Here is a 25040-nt window from a genome sequence, read left to right as displayed (position 1 = left end):
CAATCTCTCGTAATTTCAAGTAAGTGGTTTTTTGTGGCCGAGTAATTCCCTCCTAATCAAATTAACACATTTCCACACAACTGAAAACGCCGTCTACACTTATTCAAGCTCACGGAAATACTCGGAATTCTTTTGCTGGCGTGTAACTGTCTCACATGGCACCAATTCTCCAGCTTCAGACACAAGTGCAGTATTTAATGGCAGCGTTGCATGTCGGGAGCTGCTAATTGGTCGACCACAGTGCTCGAGGAAACACAAACCCGAGCATCAAACAACTCGAGTAAAGCCCTTTAGAAGGAGCGGTGCTGATAAAGCGATGTTTGTCATGTTCTAAATGCATCGTTTTCTTACAGTAGAAGCAAAATGGACCTCTGTTTAAGTGCAGATGACGTGAAAGTTGGAATCATTTGAAATCCCAATAACCATTACGTTTAAAGCTTACTTAGCAAACGGTGACAGTTCTACTCACCTACGCAGAGGATGTTAAAGCAGAATCCCTGTGTGACCGATTTGCTGACCAGCTGATCGGGAAGACTGTCGAATCCAACATGGCCGCCCAAGCTCAGGCTCCTCTTCTCTTCGTTCTGAAAGAGCAAAAAAAGAGGGAGGTTGATGAGGAAACACATTTTCAAGTCATTAGTGGAACATTCCTTTGCAGCAGCGGCATCGAATTAGGGTTGAGCAATTTCGGAAAAGATAAAGTGACATTTTTCCTGACAAACTCTGATGAGATTTGCATTACAAATGTTTTAATCAAGATTCAGTCGACAGTGACGGCGTCCACACAGGCATAAACGTTTCCGATGAGACTAAAATGTTGACTAAAATAAACTGTGGTACAAAATGCAGTTTGAGTGTTTAACTGCTCAGAACAGATTCTATCTATTACGCAACAAAATGTGGGAAATACAAATCACAGCGCTTCGCACAAGAAAAGGAAATGACCAAAGGTGAATTACTCAAACCTGTGTGGATGAAACAAAATACATCGCCAGGAATGTTTCTGATGAGCGAACAACATAACAAATATAAAGAGATTTAGCATGTGCCCCTTTACATGTGACTACAGTGAATCATTTTGATAATAACGTGAAGATCTGAAGCTGCGGAAATGGTTGGTGTAAAGTCAAGTTAATCCGGGCCGGAGTCAGGCTTAGGAAATGAATCACCCGGGATATGCAGCGTGAAAAAACGTTACTACGCAATCACGTATTTAGATGGCAGGGTTACGGCACCAATTTTCCAAAATACGCCAACTTATTTCCCACTGTCTTTTAAAATTGACCAAATATGAAAGCTTTGAATAGATGCAGTACATAACTTTGGAAAACGTACTTATGAGGGCTATCTTTCTTTCTTTTCTTTTTTTCTTAAAGCAATGTATGTCAATAGTGAGCTTTATGAATACAATTTCCTTCCAAATCTCAGTTGAATCTGCAGCCATAGCGGACTTAGCTTTTGAGGACTGTGCTGGTTTAGATTTCGAATAGTTTAAAGTATCGCAACATTCAGTGCATTAAGAATCAAACGGTATATTTTTCTCTCATAATGCAGCTCTATTATATCTCTAGAAATGTGTTTGGACATTTTTAAGGGCCGCAAACTTCAAACCATATAAGCAGCACTACATTGTCCAGGAATGTCCAGCAGTCCTGGGAACTCCAGATCTGTCCAAACATCGCACTGCAATAATGAATGTGTACGTTTTCCCCATAGAGCTTTGGGTTACATCAGGTCTGCCAACAATAACAGCACTAATCCACTTTACATTATGTATATCGCCCTATATGACAAACACTGTTAGGCTACAATAAAACACACACATACGACAGCTATGATCTATATTTAGAAGACGTATTTATAGGCAGACGCGCTGTAAACATTTTAACCTTTGGCCCTTTGTTATCGGAATTGTCCCGTCCGAGGCACAGGGGCACAGACGGCACCCTAAAGATGAATGATCCACCTCTGAAGTGTAGTCTGGCTTAAAGCTCAGAGAGAGACGCATAGTTTAGGGATGAAGTCACTGGCAGCGGCAAGTGAACCAAGCGCACAGCATTTGAGGTGATGCCTGCAAAGAGCTGAAGACCATTCATTTTGCTTTCGGGGTGAAATTATATGTAGTATCGTAGCATATTCTTCAGTTATCAGTAGGAAAGCTGAGGTGAAACTGTATAGAGTTGGCAGAAATTGCATATAGCTCTCGCCATTTGAGATTCGGGGTAGTTTTCTCTCCTTTCTAGTAATAGTGAGGGGGTGGAAGAATATTAGAAAGGCCAATGGAAAAAAAAAAAAAAAGCAGGCCTAAAATGTGAGGCAGAAATCTCACAGGAACATTTTGGTTTATGACAGAGCCACCCAGGTTCAGGCGAATCAATACCAGATCCTGTAAAGTGTTGAGTCCTAATGGAGGAAGACACCAGCTGAGCAGAGACGACAGGGTTAAGGGGAAGTGCAGGGGGGAATCAAACGCGGCCGGAATGCGCAAAAGCTAAATCATCACATTAGTACAAATTGAATAAGTAAAACAAAACTCTTGAGCAAAATGGGGGGGGGCAATAATAAAGCAAGAGAGGTCAAAGACCGCCAGAGCTAGTGGATATGCCAAACAAAAATTCCTATCACGAATTCTGTCGAGTCTTTGTCTCTGGCAGATCTCACTGGATCAACAACTTGAACGGCAGCATTTTTTTTTTCAGTCGGAGAAAACTCTAGGAATTCTGAATCTGATATGAAGCTTCAGGCTGTTCCCTAGAGAGATGCGGCTGACGCAAAAAGGAGGGCTGGGTTATTTTTTCTAAACTTGAAATTTGAAAACCTGAAAATGAATGGTCAACTAACTGCAGAGAACTTTTACACGCAGTATCTGTAGATAGTATTTCGACTGCTGCCAGCTTTATCAGGCCTGAAGAATGCTTTTGAAAGTCATTTGAAACTTTGCCATCTCTACATTATAATCCTCTCAGTTCTCAAACCTTCTGCGGATCAAACAGCTCAACTGACTCCACCTTTGAAGAAAGACAAAAGCTGAAAAACATTTGACAATCCCCATATTCATGAATGCTTCCTCCAGACGGGACATTTTTTTAACACACAAACTAAACTATGGCTTATCTCGGGTCGTTTGGAGAAGAGCAGCGGCAAAATATGCTCGGAATGAAGCGCCCGTTAGACCGTCCTGTTACAGTGAGGAAACAGTTCACAGTGCAGGACGTCCTATCACAGCCCACAGGAAACACTGCACCCCCAACAGCAGCACGGGGGCCCCAGGTGGCTCCCAGAGAGCAATGAGCCAGAACAGAGTGGGACAGGCCAGTGCGCACAATATGGAGAAAGTGAACCACATATGAATGATAAAATGTTTTAGTATGGATAGTAAAATAATGAAATATGGGGTGATTTTTGAATGGTATTTTTGTTCCTTCATACAATTCACCTTTTGAGAATATTGAAGTTCTCTCTAGACTTACATGTAGAGAGTGTGAATGTAAAATATGAATGGCAATACAAGGTGTCCAGGTCCCAGCCCCCACAAAGGAACATAAACATCTGCTCACAGTCACAGCTGGCCCAGGACCAACGTAAACGGACAATAAAATTTGGCATTTCTGGGCAGTGGCAACAACAAGAAAGATTTGCATTTTAATAATGGGAAGAGACGATGAAATGCAAGATTTTAAAAACGGTCCTGAAACGAGTTCACCTTGTTCCATTGCAAACCAAGGACATCATCGCACCGGTTATTCTGCCTCTTCAATGTCGTGCATTTCATTTGGCACCGAAATGCAATCCAAAAATCAGAAGAGAAATTTTACCGACACTCTCCTCCAAGACAAAGATGGCATATGTTCTAGGACTGGGCTGGACAAATTTGTAATTGAATTGTGAATAGCAGCTTCTCAACTGTGACAAGAATCACCAATGTTTCAGTTTGAAGACACAACAGCCAGATGTTTAGTTCTCTGCCCACCGCACAGAAAATAACCTCACAATTGCAAATTACTAAAATGCAATCGTTCAGTTGTTTACTGCTAATTTATTCGTCTGCCTTGTCTCCACCTTGAGCCCTGTGTCCCTTTGTGAAAAGACAATAGCATTTTAGTATTAGTGAAGCGGAAAGAGAAATAAGCTGTAATATTTAGTCATGATCTGAATAAGCTTCATCATGTTAAGTTGCAAAGACTTGGTGTTTACAGTATTTCGTATTTCATTTCCATTCTGTTGTATGAGTGGTCAAAACTTTACACCTATACGTCTGTTCAGCTCGTGTGGCTGTAGTGAACTAAGGGAGTGTTTTTACTTCAGGATGAGAGGATTCACCTTAAAGCAGAATTAAGTCACTTATGCCCCATAAGCGCCACTGCAGGGGTCGTAGAATGTTGCATTTTTTCACTACTTAATTGTCTGTGAGAGTAAATACTACCCTGACAGAAAAGACAAAGGGAGAGAGGAATATTGTACATCCAATTACACAATGGAGATCCTTTTTTTCACTAAAACTTGGCTGTAAATGCTGTTTAAGTGGCGCTAACCCACAGTAAGCTTTGCCCGTTAGCCTGTTAGCTTCTTCTTCGTGATTCTATTAGTGTGTATTGCACCTCCGACCCGGTGCAGGGAAAGTTGCAATTGTGGTTTTCTGGCCAGAGACACCAGGGGGAGATGACAGACCCCCCAATAATCCTGATTAACACTTGTATTTCGCCCAGAGGGACTACGAAAAGAATTTGTTAATGTAAACAAGTTACTTAGTACTGCTTTAACAAAAGATTGAGAGGTGGGAAAGCATTTCCTGAATCACACAGGACCTCAGGAGGAGCTATTTGGGAGAAGAATAGCAACTGGAGAAGTTTCAAAGATTACTCAAAGCTGTGCGAGTGGGTGATAACACAGCTCCAGGTCTGTTTTTGATGAGAGAACATAGTAAAAAGTAAAAAAAAAAAAAAAAGACATATCAACCTTGGATAACGGTGTTGATACTAATTTTATTTAATTCATTATAAATATAGAGTCTTATCTTTGTTCCATCTTGAATTTGAAAAACACATACCGATGCATCACAGAGCTGCATGTATGGACCTGCTTCTTATGCTATGGCTCTGCATGCAAGAAATGTAAAGCTGGCAGCATCATAACATCGTGAATCAGATCAATGAAATAAACAGATTTGCAGACAGCTTAGCCATTCCCAACATGGTATTTTTACACAAACTTGCACTTCTGGAGCGTGTAATAATTCTGCCAGCTCTTTAAGCACTTAATAAAATGTTTCAGACGCAGGAGACAGTGAACTGTGGAGCTGTCTGGTTTTATGATCTCATCTTTGTGATCATTTCTTTGCCTCTGAGTCACCGCTGAACAAACAGCGCAAAAACGCATCGCTCATACAACAGAGGAGAGCGGCAGCGAGGGCAGCGGAGCTAGAGCTGAGGAGCAGGAGAGAGGAGAGATTTTACAAGAAGGATGAGCTTTACAGGGCCTTTAAATACATTCCATTACTATCGCTCATACAGATGCAAAGTAAATGAAAAAAACATGTGGAGTAACGCTGTATTGAAGATCAGAGAGATAGGCTTGTTTTTAAAATACAAAGCTTTGGACACACTCCATTGCATCCCAAAATGTTGATCATTAGCTTCTAAAACAAACAGTAGGTGTTCATTTCGAGAAAATATTTCGGAATCATTTTCAAATTCAAAGTCTATAAACTACGGCTGAAATTAATCGCGATTAATCAAATTAATCGAGTCTCCAATGTTTTCACACAATGAGGTAATTTTATGAAACAAAAGCGACTAAGAGCGACTTGTCTAATTATCCTATTTTAACAAAAAAATGTTCAGCACTAAAGAAAATGTATCTAAAATGTGACTTATCGACCCTTGGGCGAGCAACCAAGAGGCCCGGTTAGAAGCTGTTGGGCGTTTCCCATAATTATGAAAATGTCAATATTTGGTTCATGCAATGTGCAATTAATAATCAAATGCTTTAAATTAAAGTGTTTTAAGTCTGACAAGTATTAAAAATTACAATTTTCAGAGAAAAATTAACCACGATCAACAAAATTTAACAAGTTTGATTAACCGCAATTTTAAAATCAGGCTATCAATTATAAGCCGTCAACTAAGGCTAGACAAAGTTGCGATGTTTGATAATTGATAACCGTTTTGAACATTGTGAGAACGATACTGTAATGAGTAGGCCTGTCACGATAACTAATTTGAAGTTCGATATATTGAAGCAGGAAAGTATCGCGACAAACGATATTATTGATACAGTCAACGCTCAGGCATAAAAATGACAATATCCTTTGTTCTAAAAGTGCATAATCATATCCTAAAATACCACACAAGCTGCAATAAACATGAAATATAATGCAACTCAATTTGCTTCAGTTAGAAATCAAAGTTTCAAAGAAAAAATAGGGGGGGATGCAAATAAATGTAAAGACGGTAATTATCGAGCCCAACAATGTATCGTTTATCTGTTATTTATTGGACGATAAGTCTATTAATGATACATGTCAATAGTACTTTCCATTAAATGTAAACAAGTGTAAGCTATTTGTTATTTAAACGAATAATCTTAAAGCAGGATAAAATAAAATCAGATTCAGGACCAAAACAAGGCTAAAACGGAGCAAAACTAGAAAGACCAAAACCGAACTTATGCACAATTTTGAGTCGTCATGCATTTTTGTTTTGGGCTGAGTTGGCAAAAACTGTGACCCTCAGTCTCCAGGAAGACTCCAGTTATTTTGTGATATACTGACACTTCTTGCGAAATGGATCAAGTAATATTGCACAGTATTTTTACTTTATTGCAACTGTGGTAATTTTGGAGACACAGCCGAGTCACACAGCACTATGTTTATTTTGCTGTCCAAGTTCGTTCGTTCATACCTCGCGGACCATTTTGATAACATCGTTTTAGCCTCAAACGTGTCTGAGATCTGCTCTAAAGATAGATATTGACTCGCGTCCGGAGGCTCCTCTCAACCGTGCCTCTCTTCTTGGATTCGACACTTCCCCTCGGAGCTAGAGCGCTGTATGGTCCGTCTATATAAATACTATGTACAGTCACCAGAGTCAGTGAGTCATGAAAAACTGAGTGGAAAAGGCAAGTCAAACATATAGAAAATCATTCTACTGTACAGAGGGCAATGATGATCAATGCTAATGCAGGAAGGAACATGCTATAGCAACGAAATTCCATTGTCTCTTGCCATTATTATTTACATCATGGAGTGCTGTAAGTGTAACAATGTTGAAGCATCATAAATTTACACTTTTTACTCGTCTGCTTTTGTCAATCATTAATGCCAATCTGCCAAGTGTTGCAGATTTGCATGAAACACAATGAATACGACGCTTACCGACAATACTTCTTGCTATTGGCAGACACAAGTTAATGATTTGTTATTATTTTGCTCATTGTGTGCACTGCCAAAAGAATCTAAGAAAATATTATTTGTTATGTGGAACTACAGAGATCAAACTAAGCAAATTAAGGAGCATAGTTTCCACGCTTTCCCTGTGCTAGGCTTCCCCTGCATGCTCCGGTTTCCCCCAAACATTAAAAACATGCACAATGGCCAGGATAAATGAAAGCTGTGAGTGCAAGAGCAGGGAAACGGTCTGGAATGAGTCATTAGCATTCACTGTCCAAACCGAATAAGCAAATAACAGTTGAACAAGTCTTCTGGATTTGCTTATTAGGAGCTTATGAATAAATAATGCACTGTACGCTACACTGCAATACGACTGAATAAAAGCAGAATGATGAAACGTACCACAAACACATACCTTTAAACACCACAATAACGTGTTAAAGCAACAGATGCCGGAGGTAAATGCGCTCATTTTCAGCACAAGCAGATCACACTGAACCGTCAAACATCTGCAACATTTGCTGAATGAACCTACGTGTACGTCACACAGGAAACAAGTGCTTGACAACAGATTGTGACACATCGACCGTTCAGGCTAAACTTTTAAGGCAGCAATTACCACCCGAAGAAACCAGTTACAAATTATTCGTCTTGAAATATTTACGAGTACTTTCGCAACACCTTGAACTTGCTCAACTGATACGTTGCCATGAAATAGCACCAGATGTTTAAAGCAGACTCATGCCCCTAGAGGCCATAAGCGCTACTGCAGGTGTCGTAGCATGTTGCGTTTTTTTACTCATTAATTGTCCGTGAAAGTAAATACTACACTGACAGAAAAGACTGAGGGAGAGAAGGATATTGTACATCCAATTACACAATGGAGATCTAGTTTTTTTTCACTCAAACTTGGCTGTAAACACTGTTGAAGTAGCGCTAGCCCACAGTTAGCTTTGCCCGTTAGCCTGTTGGTTTCTTGTTCGTGATTCCATTAGTGTGTATTGCGCCTCCGACCCGGAAGCAGGAAAGTTGCAATTGTGGTTTTCTAGCCTGAGACACCAGGGGGAGATGAAAGACCCCCCAATCATCCCATTAACACTAGTATTAACCCCAGAGGGACTACGGAAGAATTTATTAAGGTAAACAACTTACTTAGTTCTTCGTAAGTAACTGTAGCTGCATCGTTATTTGCCTGATATGATTTTTTTTTTTTTGCATAAACTCACACAAGAGCTATGGATCAGTGTATTTTTTAAAAGAGCACCTTTATTTCAATACATTGAGTGCACCATATCTCTGGTATTATCAGCTGAAGATGCACAGTCACTGCTGGAATATTTAGCCGGCCTGTTGTTCGCTGTTACTCAGCACACACTGCTGATGCCTTAAGCCCTTTGAAAAGCTAATTTCATGTAATGCAAGCAGCCAGCCTTGTGAGAAAAGTAAATCTCTTCAGGGGTCAGTGAGCATTTCACAGCAATATGTTTTACAGGCACAATCGTTACATAACTAAATATACAGTATGGAGGGCTTGATTTGTATTATGCAAATGAGCCAAAGAAGCAAGTACTTTTTTACACACTAAACACGAGACTTTCTGCTCAAGAACGGTTGGGTTTTTTTTTTGTATTTGAAAATAAACAACCATTTTAAAGTGTTTAATACGAAAGATTTGAGTCTGCGAATCGATGCGTGGAAACAACAGCAGCCCTGTTGTCCATCATTGATTTCTGCGCCCCACAAAAGCTTGTAGTTTCCACAGAGTTTTCATTGACGGATACCTCCCCTATCAATGGCCGCTGATAATTACCCCTACAGCCGGAGCGCAAACGGCATGAAACTATGTCATGTTTGTTCAATACGCTCTCACACTTGGCTCAGAAAGTTCAGCAGGAAGCCACATAACCAACAATGGGGCGGGAAAAGGCCACTCGTGCCTCATGGTGTCTCAATGCTGGCCTGCTCTGCCGCATTCTCAGCATTTTTGGCCCTAATCAATCCCCTAATTTGGTATTCGAACGGAGGCATTTGGAAAACACATGGGTAAGCAATAAAAGACACAACTTGGACCCTAAATTGGGACCCCATGAGGATTTAAGAAGTGCTGAGAGTGCGGTAAATGTGAGAGAGATATTTTTTGGGTTAAGGGTTGCTAAGTAGTGTATAGAATAAAGCTACATAACAAGCACTCCAAACAGTATTAAAGCTGTGTGTTGTGAGAGTCATGTGTAATAGAGCAAGACAAGTATACCTCTTTTTGGAGACATTTAAGGCTTTCAGCAAACAGTCAGAACACTGGACTCCAGCCACCCTGCATAAGCGCTGGAGCTCTGCCACTGAGCCACACGCTGCTGTACGTTTCATACAGACTGTATACAGCAGAAAGCAATGATAAGTAGTCGGCTATGGCCCACTGCAAAGCGTTTAATCTGACTTCATCCACAACCCAGCGCTACTTAGGGTTCAATTCGACAAGATCCTGTAAAGCTTCTGCCAAACGTTAATCACAGTTTCTCAATCCCTTCTACTTCTGCCTAAATGATATTACAGAATGTTTCTATAAATAAAAACGCACAATATTAGCCAAGCGGGTGATCTTTAAAATGCATCCTCTCATTTAAATGTATTTGTCCAAACTCCTCACTCAAACGCTACCACAGCTCTGTATAAATAGGCTATGTTGACATTTACGGTTTTCTTCAGTGTTACATCACACCCACCTGTCTAAACTTGGGCTTATTACACTACCTTGCAGGATCCCGTCCAACAATCTGCTTCATACCTGTGTTATTTTGCAATGAAGCCTCACTGCACCAACTTTCAGACTTTTGAATTACAAAAACGGTAAAAGGACCTTAAGCATTGGCCATTTAAACAGTGTAGAGAAATCAAGTAGCCTCATTTTTTGCACGAGTGAGGAGGAATGGAGGACACTGCATGCACTGGCGCTTGGTTTTTAGTGCTTATATTCATAGGCTAGTTTGACTCCAAACAAAGTAAACAAGTAGTGGTGACCTGAAATGCCCCTGTGGCACACGCAAAGTAGTTTAAAACGAACGTGCAATCTCTGTAAAGCAACGGGATGTCGGCTAAGGCAATAGTAACTAACTCCTAACGTCAACAGTAAACAGTTTAGTGTGTGCCATACGCTGCGCCCATATGTCCACCGGCGTAAAGTCTGCGTAAAGGCAGGGATTTACGCGGAGAACAGTGGTCAAAAAGCTAAACGATTGCGGTTCTGTGAAGGTGTTTTTTTTTACCCCTGAAATGCTACGAGTAAAACACCGAGAGTAGTGCCTTATTTCCACCATCTCGTGCTGCTGAGCCCACATTTCAGCCTCACATCGCTTAGCTACAATCGGCAGCGCCACACACACTTTTGCGAATGGAAACCAAAGCAAAACCCGAAAGCATTGAAGTCGGATATACGGAAGGCATGGAGGGAGGGAGGGGAGAAAAGCGTGTCGATTTGTACGTACCGAGAACACGTCTACGTCCGTGGCAGCCATGGTGAGGTGTGCGTGGTGGTCGGTGTGGGACCTGAGGAGAAAGGGGAGCAGCCCTCGTCTCTCTCTGCGCGCGGGCCTAAACTACAGCCACCCCCGAGCAGAGGAGCGGAGCCGTGGAGCTGTAGAGGAAGAGACGAAGAGGGGAGCGTCAGGCAGAGAGGGGGGAGTGAGGAGAGATGGTTCGGTGCTGCGGCGCCACGGTTTCGTTATTGCCACGCCTCTTCCGGAAGAGGCCGCGGGATAGAAAGTTGATTTGTTTGTATTAACTGAGAATGAGAAATAATCCGAATGGCTATATGTGAATGCACAGAACAAAATGAGCACGAGCGCACTGGAAAAATTGGCTTGACCAAAATAATCTAGCAATTTCAAAGTAGGTTGTCTAGTCTAAAAACTGAAACTGAAACTCTGAAACATTTTCTACGAATGTTTTATTATAGCCTATGTGACAAAGTGGGATGTTCTGTCAGGAAATTAAAAAAAAAAAGCATAATAATATTTCTCAAAATCATCTTCTTGGTTCAGAGGTTCTGTGCTGGAGGGCCCACCCCCTGGTCTAAAATTCTTATCCGAAAACGACATGACCAAATTTCATAAGTGCATTTGCTTGTAAATATGAGGACTAAACCAAAGACTAAGATAAGATAAGAGACAAGATAATCCTTTATTGATCTCACAATGCAGAAATGCACTTGTTACAGTCGGCGTTCAAGAAGATCACTCAGAGTTGTGCAAAAACAGACAGGAAAATGTGCAACCAGTTAAATAGAATAAAAACGAGGTGTCCCATGTACGTTGGATCTACGTTGGATTTAAACATGTAATGACTCTATGGTGGCTGAGCAGTAAGTTCTCTTGCCTCACAGCAAGAAGGTCCCTCGTTCGTTCCCTGAAGTGTGCAGATTTTCTCACCCCTTGTCTGGATGGGGTTCCTCCAGGTTTCTCCGGTTTCCCCCATCGACCAAACACATGCTCCATTGAGGTGATTCTGACCATTAGCCTGGATCGACGTCTGGATATGGATTCCCGGGCGATGCGCTGCGGGTTGCCCACTCCTCCTTACCCCAGCGGCATCGAAGGATATCTGGGTCAAATGCAGAGGACACATTTCTCTACGGAGGCATTATATTGTGAAAACATATTGTAACGCAATAGTAGGTGATGCAAAATAGCCTAGCCATATCGCAAGAAGCCACAACAGACTTTATTGCAAAATCACTACATCTGACAGAGAAGATTGACACATTTTTGCAAACTCACTAAAACAAATTACACATGGAACTTTTAAATGCGCAAACATCCATATTTAGTTGTCACTTTCCTAATGTAGTTTCATCTTCTGATTCATTTTGTGAAGTCTTGTTTTGAAAACCATTTGCTGGAAAACAAATTACTGACATTTTTGTTTAAATTGAAATCAACTATTGAAATGGTTTTGTAACATATCGTCATCACAATATTGCACACACATATGGCATATGACAAGTTGACATGACAATGACAATGACATTAAATTGTGCAGCCCTAAACTAAAGCTTGTCCAAACCAATCCTAAACCAGGATATTTTTCACGAGACCACATGTGGCTCTGAACCTGTAAGCTGCCTATGCCTGCTCTATGTAGGCTATTGGTTATAATTTAAAAATCAAACAGGCCTGCACTCTGTACAGCATTATATAGGCCTGCCACATATTTCACAATGTTTCTTTTGTTTCCTTTATCTGTTTTTTGCACCAATAAATGATAGTATTATGGTAAAACAACTACATCAGCACAATAGTTATATGTTGCAGCCACTCGTCTGTGAGCCTGTCCCTCAGACTGACACACATGTTGCCTTGCTTGACATCTGAAGCAGACAATACAATCACTCAGGAAATCATCAAAGTTTGTGATAGATTCCCTTGAACGATGCTTGGCCACTGTGAGTATTTTCTATCAACGTACACAGCCTACAGTCTGAAGCACGTACCTATCTTGTGTGAGCTCTCACTCTTTGTTGAGCCCCATACGTTTCAATATGGCCACATCAGAGGAACTCCCTTTGAGCTCAGGAATGCCACTGCTCACGTTACAAGCCAGGACAGGAGCGACACTGGGGAGAGGGGAGGAATATGTGTCACCGGCCTCACCGGAGAACGCCTTCACATGACTGTACATTCATATTTAATCATAAGCAGCGAGGGCAGGGTCAGTGAGTTGGAATGGGTCTCAGTGGACCAATCACAAACTGCAGCTGAAGAAGTCATTATAGCTGTCATAGCTTTGTGAAAACTGATGATGGAGTTTATTGATGTGGGTTGTGTGAAACTTTTTTTTTTTTTTCTCGTAAAGGTGAGCTTGTGAGAGTATTTATTAAAGAAACTGTCTTGGCCTACTTATCTGAGCACAACTTATTATTCAATATTAGGCCTTTTTTTTATAATAATAATAACATGTTTTTTTAGATACATATGTAATCAGTTCATACACAATAGCAAGGTCTAGAGGTTTTTGAAGTCATCAACTCACACTTCTTTCAGGTCCTTTGATCCAACAACAGATTAACTCTGGTATTTAACCTCTACCTCTGGCTCCACCTGAGGGATGAAGTCAGGACTGCCGGAACCCACATACAACTCAAACAACAGTTGACGACTCTGAAAACTGCTCTGGAAAACCCCTGGACAATGGGAACTTTTGCCTTTAAGGGCCTTTTGTTTGCCTTGATACTGTAAAGGGATAGGAAAGTTTGCTTAGTGGTGATTTTAATTTTTGCCTCGCCAAAGAAGTGGAGGCTGAAGGATTCAATAGTAGTCAAGCACCATTTCTACATTTGTGTCGTATCAGTCTTAAAAAGCCCTATACCTGATTTTTTTCATTTCAAACAATGAAAGAGGAAACCCCTAACTTAAAATGTTGGTTGAGGTATAAACTCATCCCAATTCTTCACAGGGACATGTTTATGGGCACATGTCACTTTTCAGGGTCACTTTCACAAAAATGTTAGAAACCATCCAGCAAGTTCACGAAATAGACACAAATGCTTTATAACTGGATCTACAGTGTTTTCCCCTCAAATGTCTGAGTTTAAAAAATACTGAAGGAAGACAAAACAAATTTCATTCCATATACAAAAAAAATCAGGTAAAGCTCCTTTAAGGTTAAAACATGACTTAAATATTCGGGCACACACCAACGTTCACTCTCCATTCACCAGTGGTGGAAGAAGTACTCTATATTCTTACTTAAGTAAAAGTGCAGATACAGGATGAAAAATGTACTTTAGTAAAAGTTAAGGTATCATATATTGTTTTACTTTAGTAAAACAATAAAAGTATGCATTGTAAAATGTACTATATAAGTAGAAAGTAAAAGTATTTAAGAGTTTAACTTGCATGATTTTGTAAATCATTTGATTCAAACCAGGTCTAAACGAGTAAACCACAAACTCAGGTCAAACACAGGAACAAACCAGGTCAAAAACGGGAAGTAAACCAGATCTAAACAAGGTCTAAAAGACTAAACCATTTAACCAGGTCTAAACTGGGACTAAACCAGTTCATCGTAGAGAGGTCACTTTGAAAATAACCCAATTTAAAAATGTAGTGGAGTATAAAGTACAGATGCTGACTCTAAAATGTACTGAAGTAAAAGGAAAAAAAAAATAAAAATACTTTCCACCATTGCCATTCACAGAGCGTCTTTATGGCAGTTGTTTGTGAGGGTCACTCCCCCCAGATGTTGCCATGGTGGGCATGGATAATACAATTTCTTTGATGTGGAATGACATCACTGAAGAGTGGCCTGGAGCCATGTTTATACAATATTGAATTAACCTCTTGGATGACTGAGACATCAAAAGGTTCCTGGATAGTCTCTACCAGAGAATTTGAAAGGAACTGACCATATTTGTAATGTTTCTGGAGTACTTCAACATGTTTTTGACCTTAGTGTGAAATTACATTTCTCATAATCATGTTGGGGAAAAGGAATCTAAACTTGAGGGCCAGATTAAGGCCCTAGGCCTGATGTTGCCTACCCTGTTGTCCAAAGTCAGAATTGCATTGAACATTCGCTACTGCAATAGACTATGTGTGTAATATTGACTGGGTGTTGCAGGTTTATTGGCCCATTGGTGCTGATAACATTAAAAATACATAGCTCTGTGCACGTTTCACTCAAGGAGCCTCTGCATTATTCAAAATGTGAATAAGTATTGATACTGGAGCGTGGAAACAACAGCATAAAGAAAACAGGATGACAGAGCGCTCATATGTTAAACAAGCAGATGAAGCAATGGTTATTGAAATATTCCGGTGGCCAGGTGTCTTTATTACAGTTATAACATTATATAATAGGATAACCCCTCCTGGAGCCGCCACCTTAACGTGGTGGAGGGGTTTGAGCACCCGAATGATCCTGGGAGCTATGTTGTCTGGGGGTTCGTGCCCCTGGTAGGCTCTCCCAGGGCAAACAGGTCGTAGGTGACGGGTCAGACAAAGAGCGGTTCAGAAGCCCCTTATGAGAGACCAACAGGCCCGGTTAATCATGAGGCCGTCCTCCTGTGGACCCACCACCTGCAGGAGGAGCCATAGGGGGCTGGTGCCATGTGATTTGGGCAACTCCAACAGCTGCCCCCATGACCCGGCAACGGACAAGTGGAAGAAGATGGATGGATAATAGGATAAGTCAGCAGACAAGAAAATATGTTATGATGTGCATTTAAATGCTGTGTAAAAACAATGTTTACAAGCCGTCTCAATATGAGTGAGTTATTGGAGTACTCCCTCGGGATCTTTGGGTCAATTTGGGTGCTCTGTTCTCTGGAAGGGACTGGCATAGGTCATAGGCTATATGTTTTTATGATTAGGCAAAAGCAGTTACTGTATTTTAATAAATGTTCTGATTTCTCATTGGCCACACTCGGGGTTGTCATGGTAAGTTCCAAATAAAGTGCACCCTGGACTTTACAGATTAGCCTATTACACACCATAAGTAGGCTACATGGTGTTTTCTCATAGTCTACAGCGTTTGCTTAGTACTAAATTAATTAAAAGTATGCTAAATTATCGAGCAAGTGGGGAATTCACGGATGCATGTTTCAGAATAGTTTTTCTTTTGGGCATAACCAAAGATCTTGTGTTGTTGTTACAGTTTGCATTCATTATTCAAATTCTATGTAAATAGTCTATCCACGTGCGCATTTCCCTGGATAGTGCCTCCCTCAGGTGCAAGAGGAGGAGGGGAAGGAGGAAGGAGGAAGGAGGGGGGGATGACCGGCCACAGGTGAACTCCGCTACCGCCTCCAGACACCAACTAAACCGGGCAGGGATCGGCACGCTCCCCCGGGAGGAGACGGATTAAAACCGGCACCTTTTACCGCTGACATCCAATACAGACTGTCACCATGGATTTAACGCAACAGTCCGTGCTGTCTTTCCTGGTCGAGGAGGGGGGTAAGGTGAAAAAGTCCGACTTGGTGCGAAGGTTCAAAGGTTCAATAGACTGCGACGATCCCGAGGAGAGAGCGCGCCGCCGGGACACGTTTAAAGACATTGTCAACGACGTCGCTGTGGTGAAGGAACTGGACGGCGCGCGCTTCGTGGTGGTCAGGAAGAAATACGAGCGTTTGGTGGAGAGTTACCAGGCGCGGCAGGAGGGGAGGAGAAGTGGGGGCGAGGGCGAAGACGTGGATGCCGCGCGTAAAGGTGAGCTGCAGCGCCCACCTGCTCAGGGGGAGGAAGCGAGCGGCGACGAAGCGCAGGAGGCCAGTAGCAACGAGAGTGGTGAAAATCCTCCTAGCGCAGTTGAGATGGCGCTACACAGATTCAATCATGACTTCAAGCTTAAGAGGGGGATGCATTTTGGCATCCAGAACAGAGCAGCAACGCCAGCTAGTAAGGCGCAAAGCAAGCCTTACGCGCTGCCACTGAGGATGCCCCCAACACAGTTAGAAATCCACAAGCTGAAATCCGAAGATGCGCCCCGTAGTCCGACGCATGACGCCTCCCTGGACACGAAGAGGGCCAAATCAGTGGATACAAGCTCCAATGTGGGCTCGCCGAATCTAAGGAGGCCCTCGAAGAGCAACAACAAGGCGCCTGCAGATGTAAAGGAGAACCGCCTGCCGTCAACGGTGCCGCTGGAACAGACCGAGCACGAGTGGCTGGTGAAGTGCGCTTCCGGACACTGGAGCCAAGTGTACGGGCTGCTCCTGCGGGACGGCCAGCTCGCGGAGAAGAAAGATTTCATGTCAGGGTTCACGGCGCTGCACTGGGCCGCCAAGTGTGGGAATAGCGACATGCTGGCGAAGATCATCGACCTGTCCAGGCAAGCGGGAGTGGAGGTGGACGTCAACGCCAGAGCACACGGGGGGTACACGCCTTTGCACATAGCGGCGCTGCACGATCAGGAGTACGTCATAGCGATGTTGCTCAGGGAGTACGAGGCGGACCCCAGAGTGAGGGATAACTGCGGGAGGAGAGCGTATCATTATCTGCACAAAGGCGTCTCCAAGTCGATCAGGGAGATGCTGGGGGAGCCGAGAGTCGCCGAGGGAGCCAGAGTTGTCCAACACGAGAAGGAGGAGCAGGACGTTTTCCCGGACCTGACCAAAAGTCTGCACTCCATAAGTAAACTGTTCCAGCCCTCTCTGACTGGACACAGGAGGAAGCCAAAGCAAAGGCCGTCGCTGTTCTCGCTCCAGGACGCGGGGGAGGCGGAGGAGCGCGAGGAGGGCAGCGCAGGGGTGAGGCACAGGCTGGTGTCTGATGTCTTCATGTGACAATCCTGAAAGCAACATTTGCACACGTTGTATAGGCAACAACTCACATCTAGCTGCTTTGAGGTTTTGGCAGTTTTTAACTAGATGCTCCTCTTGGTGTGAAGCTGGAGCAGTTCTAGGACTTCTTGTGGCTTGTTTTAAAAGACACAGTTGACATCCATAACAAGCTGGACACAAATACTCAAGCATCCTAGAGTAAGCATGCTACTTTTACAGAGAGTCCTTCAGGCGTTACAGCACATCACCCTTTGTATAATTAACCTGCACAGAAGGAAAATATTACTGTAGGCTGAATGCCAAGCCCTTGTTTTTGTTCTTTAATGTTCTAGCATTCAAATGAACAATGTCATGGGCCTCGCCTCAGGTAAAGGAAATTCCCGTCTAAGTTGCCCAAAGCCCATTGTAGTGCACGTCGCAAAGTGCCTATCAAAGGGAGGGCTTGTGTGTCACCACAGGCTTAGAGCAGATATCCACTCTAGTCGAGGCATGGCATTTCAACATAAGAAGATTTACCGTGATACCCACCTCCTCCCACACAGCAGCATGATCACCAAGGGCACTAACCCTAAGTGTCTGAAACACAGTGCGCAGTTTCAACACTTAAAGGACTCCAAAGTGACTGTGCAGAATGATCTTCAACTCTGCGGTTATTTAAGCTATTGTTACAATTGTGTTCTCAAGTTAAATGATTTATTGTTGACTGTAGCCTGAAGCACTTAAAGCAGCAGTGCAGAGAGGCGCCTATGGAGAGGTTCTTCTGCTTCTTCTGTGTAACAATTCCGGGCCATAACTATGTCTATCATCACACTAATGCAACCTTTTTTTTTTATGATTGAACAAAGATTTGTCTAGGTTTAGCCTAAATGGGACTTAACCACAGTCAAGCCAAGTACATATTGTTCCTGTCGAGCAACGTGTCCTCTGCTTGACCCATCGCGCAATGCCGCTGGGGAAACCTGTCAGGAGCAGCGGCCAATCACAGTGCACCAGCCAGGAGCCCATCTTCAGACCTATATAGATAGACAAGATCAGACCTAAACCAGAATTTAACCTTTAAAAAACGGAAATAAAACTTTCTGAGGGGCAGTGACTCCACCTATATAGAGGACTCGGACTATCCGAATTTGGGGTATCACTGCATTGATTACAAAGGCTTTTATTCACTGTTCAAGACACGACCTGTTTATCGGATCTAGTCATCTGAAGACTCTGAAGCGGTCATTGTTTTCTCTGAAGGATGTGAAATCTGAGATTGCGCTGCTTTTGTAATGATGGAAGTTTAAATTACCTACAAGGAAGAGTTTGTAACGAACAAAAGTGTGTCAAATACACACAGTCGTTTGTACTGCTACACTTGCTGCTTTACGTATTGCTGTAGTTCTGATCACCACTTCAACCTTTGCCATAAAATAACAACTTCAATTCAATTTCAGCTTGAGTTTTTCTTGATTCCTTCTCAGGTAAATACATCCGTAAACGCCTCATTGCCACACACCATTTCACATTAATAATTAACTTGGACACACCTCTCCAACTGTGTAATAGCGCGTTTTCCCGCAAACATCTCTTCATCTCAAAATGAAGTCTACGAAGCCGCTGAAAGTCGGCGTTCGTGAGTGAAAGACACGTCCAGGTGTCCCGTAAAATCGTTACTGCGGCGCGAGACGTGGCTGTGTCTCCTCCGTCTGGCCCAGGCGTGTTGAGACAGCTGTGATTCGGGCCAAACAAGCAGCTGACTGTCTCCACTGAGGGTGTGCGGGAGAAGCGTCTGAGTTATGGGGTTAAGTATGACTGGTTTAAGGATCTGAGGAGACAATTAGACGGGCTGACGTCAAACCCGAAAACCAAGTCTGTGTTTGAGGGAGTGAAAGTCACAATCAAGACTTGTGCATAATGCATGATGCTCTTGGGTGACAGAGGCAGAGGATCAAACGCTCTGTGTTTAAAGGCATCCAGTACTATGAGCTCTAAAGCAGTGGGGCGAATGCCAAGGGAACAAGAATGATTTACTTACTTGACTTATATTGTCTCATTTCAAGTGTCTTTGTCTTAGTTTAAAGGTGCATTATGCAACTTTTTATGCGGAAAAAAAGTTGACATTTGTGCGTATTAGACCTTGTAGTGAGCATATAATCGGTATGGTGCCTTTACTTTCCATCACAGTGGTCTCTAGGACGCTCCGGGATCAATTGTTCTGCAGTTTTGTGGTGAGGGGCTCCGTCAGTAGAGAAAACCTTCCAAACAATTGATCCTGGAGCGTCCTAGAGACCACTGTGATGGAAAGTAAAGGCACCATACTGACTACATGCACACTACAAGGTCTAATACGCACAAATATCAACTTTTTTTTCCACATAAAAAGTTGCATAATGCACCTTTAAACTAAGACAAAGACACTTGAAATTAGACAATATAAGTCAAATAAGTAAAATCATTTTGGTTCCATTGGCATAAAAAAAAAAAGGTCAAAATAAAGTTTAAAAGTATAGAGAAGCAGCGTTCCACTGTCAGTCCCCCCCACTGGTTCAGAGCTCATAGTACGCACAAATATCAACTTTTTTTTCCACATAAAAAGTTGCATAATGCATCTTTAAGTGTTCAAGTGTTTTATTTTAGGTGATTTAAGTCTTGTTCCATTGGCGATCTTTTTTCAAGACAGTGCAAACCTGCTCAAAATCAGCATCAAACGTCTTCATTCAAGTACTTTTCAAGCCTTTTTGCTCAGATAAGATTAGTCCTTGTTTAGAACTACTTCAATAATGGCCCATTCCAATATGCATGACATTTCACTCAATAAGAATGAAACACAATCATCTTTTTTTTATAATAGTTTTCATTGGTAAACAAAAACCAGGCTCTCAAAGGATTATTCAAGTAAAATGGTACTTGGACAGAATGTAACTAAACTGTGTCTGTCTCATGTTTCAGTATTGACATCGATTATGAGAATCAACCTCTAACCCCCAACCTGAACCAAGGACATTTTCTCCAGTTTGGCTTTACCCAAATCTAAAAGCTTCTTGAAAAAAAAAAAAGTGTCAACATAGTGAAACAAGGATGAAAACGCAACAAAAAAGAGTCAAAAAAAGTGACAAAAGCGCTATGTAGATGCCACAACAGAGCAATAAAAAGTGAGAAAATGCTGTAAAATTGACAAAAAAGCAATGAAAGCATGGCAAAAATTTGATGAAAAAGAACGTCAAAAAAGTGACGACGACAACATGGCAACAACAGAAGGAAAAAGATCAGGTGAGATCAGTTATGTAGGTCTTAGCTTTCAAATGAGGCCTATAGGCTGTAAGCTCTCATGTCAAGGCATTTTAATATTTGGGAAATGTTTAACTGGAGAAACTAATAATGATAATAATGCCTTACACTGTATTGCGCTTTACAAGCCAGCATCACCAAGTTCCTCAAAGCGCTACACTGTCATCACTATTCATTCAACGGTGGTAAAGCTATTGTTGTAGCCACAGCTGCCCTGGGGTAGACTGACGGAAGTGGGGCAACCAGCCTGTCACGTTCTACAGAAGATAAATATTGAAAGATACGGTTACTTTGATAACCTCGTGCATAAGTGTGCCTTTCTAAGCATTTGGAGCATGTTTGGTATCACAATGTTTTGACTCTTACAGCAGTTTAGATGATGCGTTGTGAAAAGCAAACACAGTCTAGAATGTTCCAGTGTGGCTTTGAATGCACCGCACAGAGGAGAAAACATTAATCACTTATGCAAAACAAACCTCAAATATTCTTCAAGCCCTCTTACACAATAGCTCGTTGGCCTCTGGCGGGTGCCTGCTTGTGTTAGTGTCCCCTGATGCCTTCACTGCCCCTCAGTTTGCACGTCAAAATAATGTTTCATGTTTGAGCCTTCAGCTTTCATTAGGCCAGTGTTTATGCTGCTCTGTTGCTCATGAAGTCGCTGAGGGGAAGAGCCTGGTGCAGGATCACGTCGTGCCACAAAGAAACAAAGTGAAAGTCAAAAACAGTCTTGGTTAAAGTATAATTTCTCATAAAGTTAATCTGTACCAATGAATGGAGCGGCCGTTCACATGAGGAGAGGTGAATCGACAAACTCCTGACTCAACTAGGACTAAAGCTGCCTCAAAAGTAAAAGAAGTCTGAGCAACTGAGTAACTTTGAGCTCAGTATATGATTCATGTTTCCTTAGAGACATGATACATCTTACAAAAGCAATTTGCACATTTAAAAAATTCTTACATTTCGTATTATAAGTCTTATTATAAATCTTCGAATAAGAAATGCCTTCTTATGTTTACATGAAGATTTTGTTACTTTTAGATTTCTTATTAAGTACAGATATATCCAAAAAATAATGATATTCAAGTAGAAATATGATAGAATTTTATAGGCTACTGTGTGAATGACTGGGCGAGTGGTTGTCAAACTTTTCACACCATGTACCACAAAAATCACATCGGACTGTAGCCTTGGGCTAATTTCCATCCATCGTCCCCCATGCGTACTTTCAAACACACTCTCATTCATCCTGGCCTATTGTACATGTTTTTAGTGGTAGGGGAAACCGGAGTAAACCTGCACAGACACAGGGAGAACATGCAAACTCCACACAGAAAAGCCCCGTCCAGGTGGGAATCAAACCCGGGACAAACAGCAGTTTCATCCTTGTTTTATGTAGCAACATGTAAACAAACTGCGGCCATGGCTTCAGCAAAGTTTTAGGCCACGCCCAAAATAGACACAGCATGAAATGGTCTCAGCTTATATGTTACTTTTCCACCTACATTAGGAACTCAAGGCGCTTCACAACAATGTACCGTTTCCTTTCCTCCTAACAGTATTACATATATTTTTGTAGCATATTTACAGAATAGAACGTGGAGGACAGCAAAAAATACTATTGAAGACTTTGTCTTTCAAACAATCAAAATGCGGATCTTTTAATATGGTTTAAAGCTGCATTGTGCAACTTTTTAGTGCGAAAAACTAATTAATAAAACCTTGATGTACTGTATATGTGCATATTTTAACTTTTTGTGAGCCAATGGCTACATTGGTGGTTACTGGTTAGCATGGCACCTTTACTTTCATAGATTTTCTGGTGAGAGGGTCCGTCAGCAGTGAAAACCTATACTACAAACTGTAAAACCCTGGAGTCACTGTGATGGAAAGTAAAGGCGCCATGCTAACCACGCATACAGCTGCTGGGTCACTAAAAGCTCACATAGAGAATACATTTTCCAAATAGAAAAGTATATTTTTAACATAAAAAAGTTCCATAATGCGCTTTTAAGGTCAGTCATTGTGTAATTGGGCCTATCCACATGAAAAATATACTGGCACAAAGTTCAATGTCTTCTGTGTCAGCAGAAATTAACTGAACCGGGAGTCAAATGCTAATCTGTATGTCATTTGAATTTGTATGTTTCCTGTGAATGTTGGGCCGAAACCTGTGCTTTAAAACAGCATTAAACTCGGACTTAAATCCTCCCGATGAGACAAGAAAGCCTGTCCAAACCAGGACACTAAATAGTAAAGCTGAAAGTTTTTCCATCTGTGGTTTAAAAGAAGTGGTACCATTTACTCAATCACACAGTCATGACAGAACTTTGTAACTGAACAGATTAATATGGAACATTTGTGAACTCACTCCATAAATAAAACAGTCCATATGACCACTTTTTAAAAAGCTTTTGTAGATATTTCATGGTGTAAACTCTTCCACGCATACGACAGATGGACTATTATTGTAACCCCGACTCCCCTACACCTCTAAACCGCTCCAGCCTAGAGTGACGGATACATTAGAGCTTATATAATGAAGAGTGACTGCTGGATTAACCTGGGAGCATTTGGAAGCCTCATATTTGGGCCAAAACCCGTCCCGTTTCCCATGATTTGTGAGTGGCATTACCTGATAGTCTGCGGCTTGGATTTACGTTGAACGCCTGCCAGAAATCTGCAAATGAAAAGTCCTTTTATAAGTCGATCAGAACCAGATGATGTTCGGGGAGATACTGTATGGAGCGCATTTAAAGTGAAACCCTGAGCTCTAGACTGAGTTTCTAAAGAGCAAGGGGCTAATCTGTTAACATGACGTGCTTCTTCAGTGTAAAATCAATCACTCAACTGAGCTAGAGGCTCTTTCAAGTGCAGTATTTTCTTAGATATTTTTGTGTGTGTCACTTTTGGATGATTTAACAGTGATTAATATTGGCCTGTGACCCCTAACTGGAATGTTCTCAAAATGTGGTGATCAGTGCAGGACACCACGCTCTGAAACAGGGACAAACCCAGGTTTATAAATATACTGTCAATAAATACTGTACTATTCTTTATGTTGTTATTATTATTATTATTATCATACCGCCTTTGCTCTGCCCAATCCCGTCAAACCTGGGAAGCTAAGCTGGCCTCATGTCATTTATACTGATATAGCAGATTCAAACTAAAGTATGTTTTTTACTTGGGCAATTTACCATACAGTTGAGAACAGCCTGTAGTTCTTTTCTCTTTTTTTTTATACATTGTGAGGGCATTGCTTCGGGCTCAGAATTCATGGTTCACTCCCATTGTGAATCTGAGCATCTGTCTTTGGCTCTGACTCACCCTGCCTTTAGACACACAGGGCTACAGTAACCGGCTCCGGGACAGTGACCCGCACAGGCAGCCCTCACAGAGGCCCGGAGCGGTGCTGGACTCGTGTTTGCTTTGGAGGTGAGTTTCACACCTGTCAGCAGAAACAGACTTATCTCTACCCCTGCTGTGACGCCCTAAATAATGACTAAGCATGAGGAAGCCAGTTGTGTAATAGTGACCTGGTCGCTATCTGCAAAAAAAAAAAACAGTGAACTAGAAAGGACATTGTTGTTTAGGCTACAACAAACCTTCTAAAGAATATCTGATTCCTATTGTAGAAAGAATTCCACAGGTGTCTTCAGTTACAGCGCCTCTCGAAAGTACTAAAACACCTTGAACTTTTGAACATTTTGTCATGTTTACAACCATAAACATAAAGATTTTATTTGGATTTTTTTACTGAAAGTTCACACACAAGTAACAGACAACTGTGAAGTGAAGGCTAAATGATACATGATTCTGTTATTTTTTTTAAAATAGAAAACCGAAAAGTCTGGCGTGCACAAGTATTCATACAGCATGAATGAATACTTTGTGGAACCCCCTTTAGCTGCAATAACAGCACAAGTCTTTTTGGGGTTTGATTCTACTATTAAGATTTGCACATGCAGAGACTGACATTATAGCCCATTCCTCTTTACAAAACAACTCAAGCTCTGTCAAATTAGAAGGAGAACGTTTGTGAACAGCAGTTTTCAGGTCTTTCCACAGATTTTCAATAGGATTTAGGTCAGGACTTTGACTGGGCCATTC

General features: G+C 41.8%; 2 protein-coding genes across 3 annotated transcripts in view; one reads left to right on the top strand and one right to left on the bottom strand.

Annotated features, from left to right (window-relative positions):
• Positions 1-11051, bottom strand: part of septin8a (septin 8a) — a 41654-nt gene extending 30603 nt beyond the window's left edge. The window contains exons 1-2 of one of the 2 annotated variants that reach the window (XM_079565988.1): positions 10867-11051; positions 470-584 (exon numbers count right to left, since the gene is read on the bottom strand). In XM_079565988.1, coding sequence (XP_079422114.1) covers positions 470-584; positions 10867-10896 — 145 coding nt within the window. In that variant the 5' untranslated portion in view covers positions 10897-11051. The remainder of the gene's footprint in view (positions 1-469; positions 585-10866) is intronic. The other variant, XM_079565987.1, reaches the window with a different exon arrangement.
• A 5125-nt stretch (positions 11052-16176) lies between these two features.
• sowahaa (sosondowah ankyrin repeat domain family member Aa) lies at positions 16177-17704 on the top strand. Its single transcript, XM_079566093.1, has one exon. The coding sequence runs from the start codon at positions 16287-16289 to the stop codon at positions 17661-17663; it is 1377 nt and encodes a 458-aa protein (XP_079422219.1). The 5' UTR covers positions 16177-16286; the 3' UTR covers positions 17664-17704.
• The last annotated feature ends 7336 nt before the right edge of the window (positions 17705-25040 follow it).

The sequence above is a fragment of the Gobius niger genome (assembly GCF_951799975.1).
Source record: "Gobius niger genome assembly, chromosome: 11".
Taxonomy (NCBI): domain Eukaryota; kingdom Metazoa; phylum Chordata; class Actinopteri; order Gobiiformes; family Gobiidae; genus Gobius; species Gobius niger.
This window is presented reverse-complemented; position numbering and strand designations above follow the sequence as displayed.

Excerpts from the sequence above, each read along its gene's own strand:
- sowahaa (XM_079566093.1), top strand. The coding sequence starts at position 16,287 with ATGGATTTAACGCAACAGTCCGTGCTGTCTTTCCTGGTCGAGGAGGGG.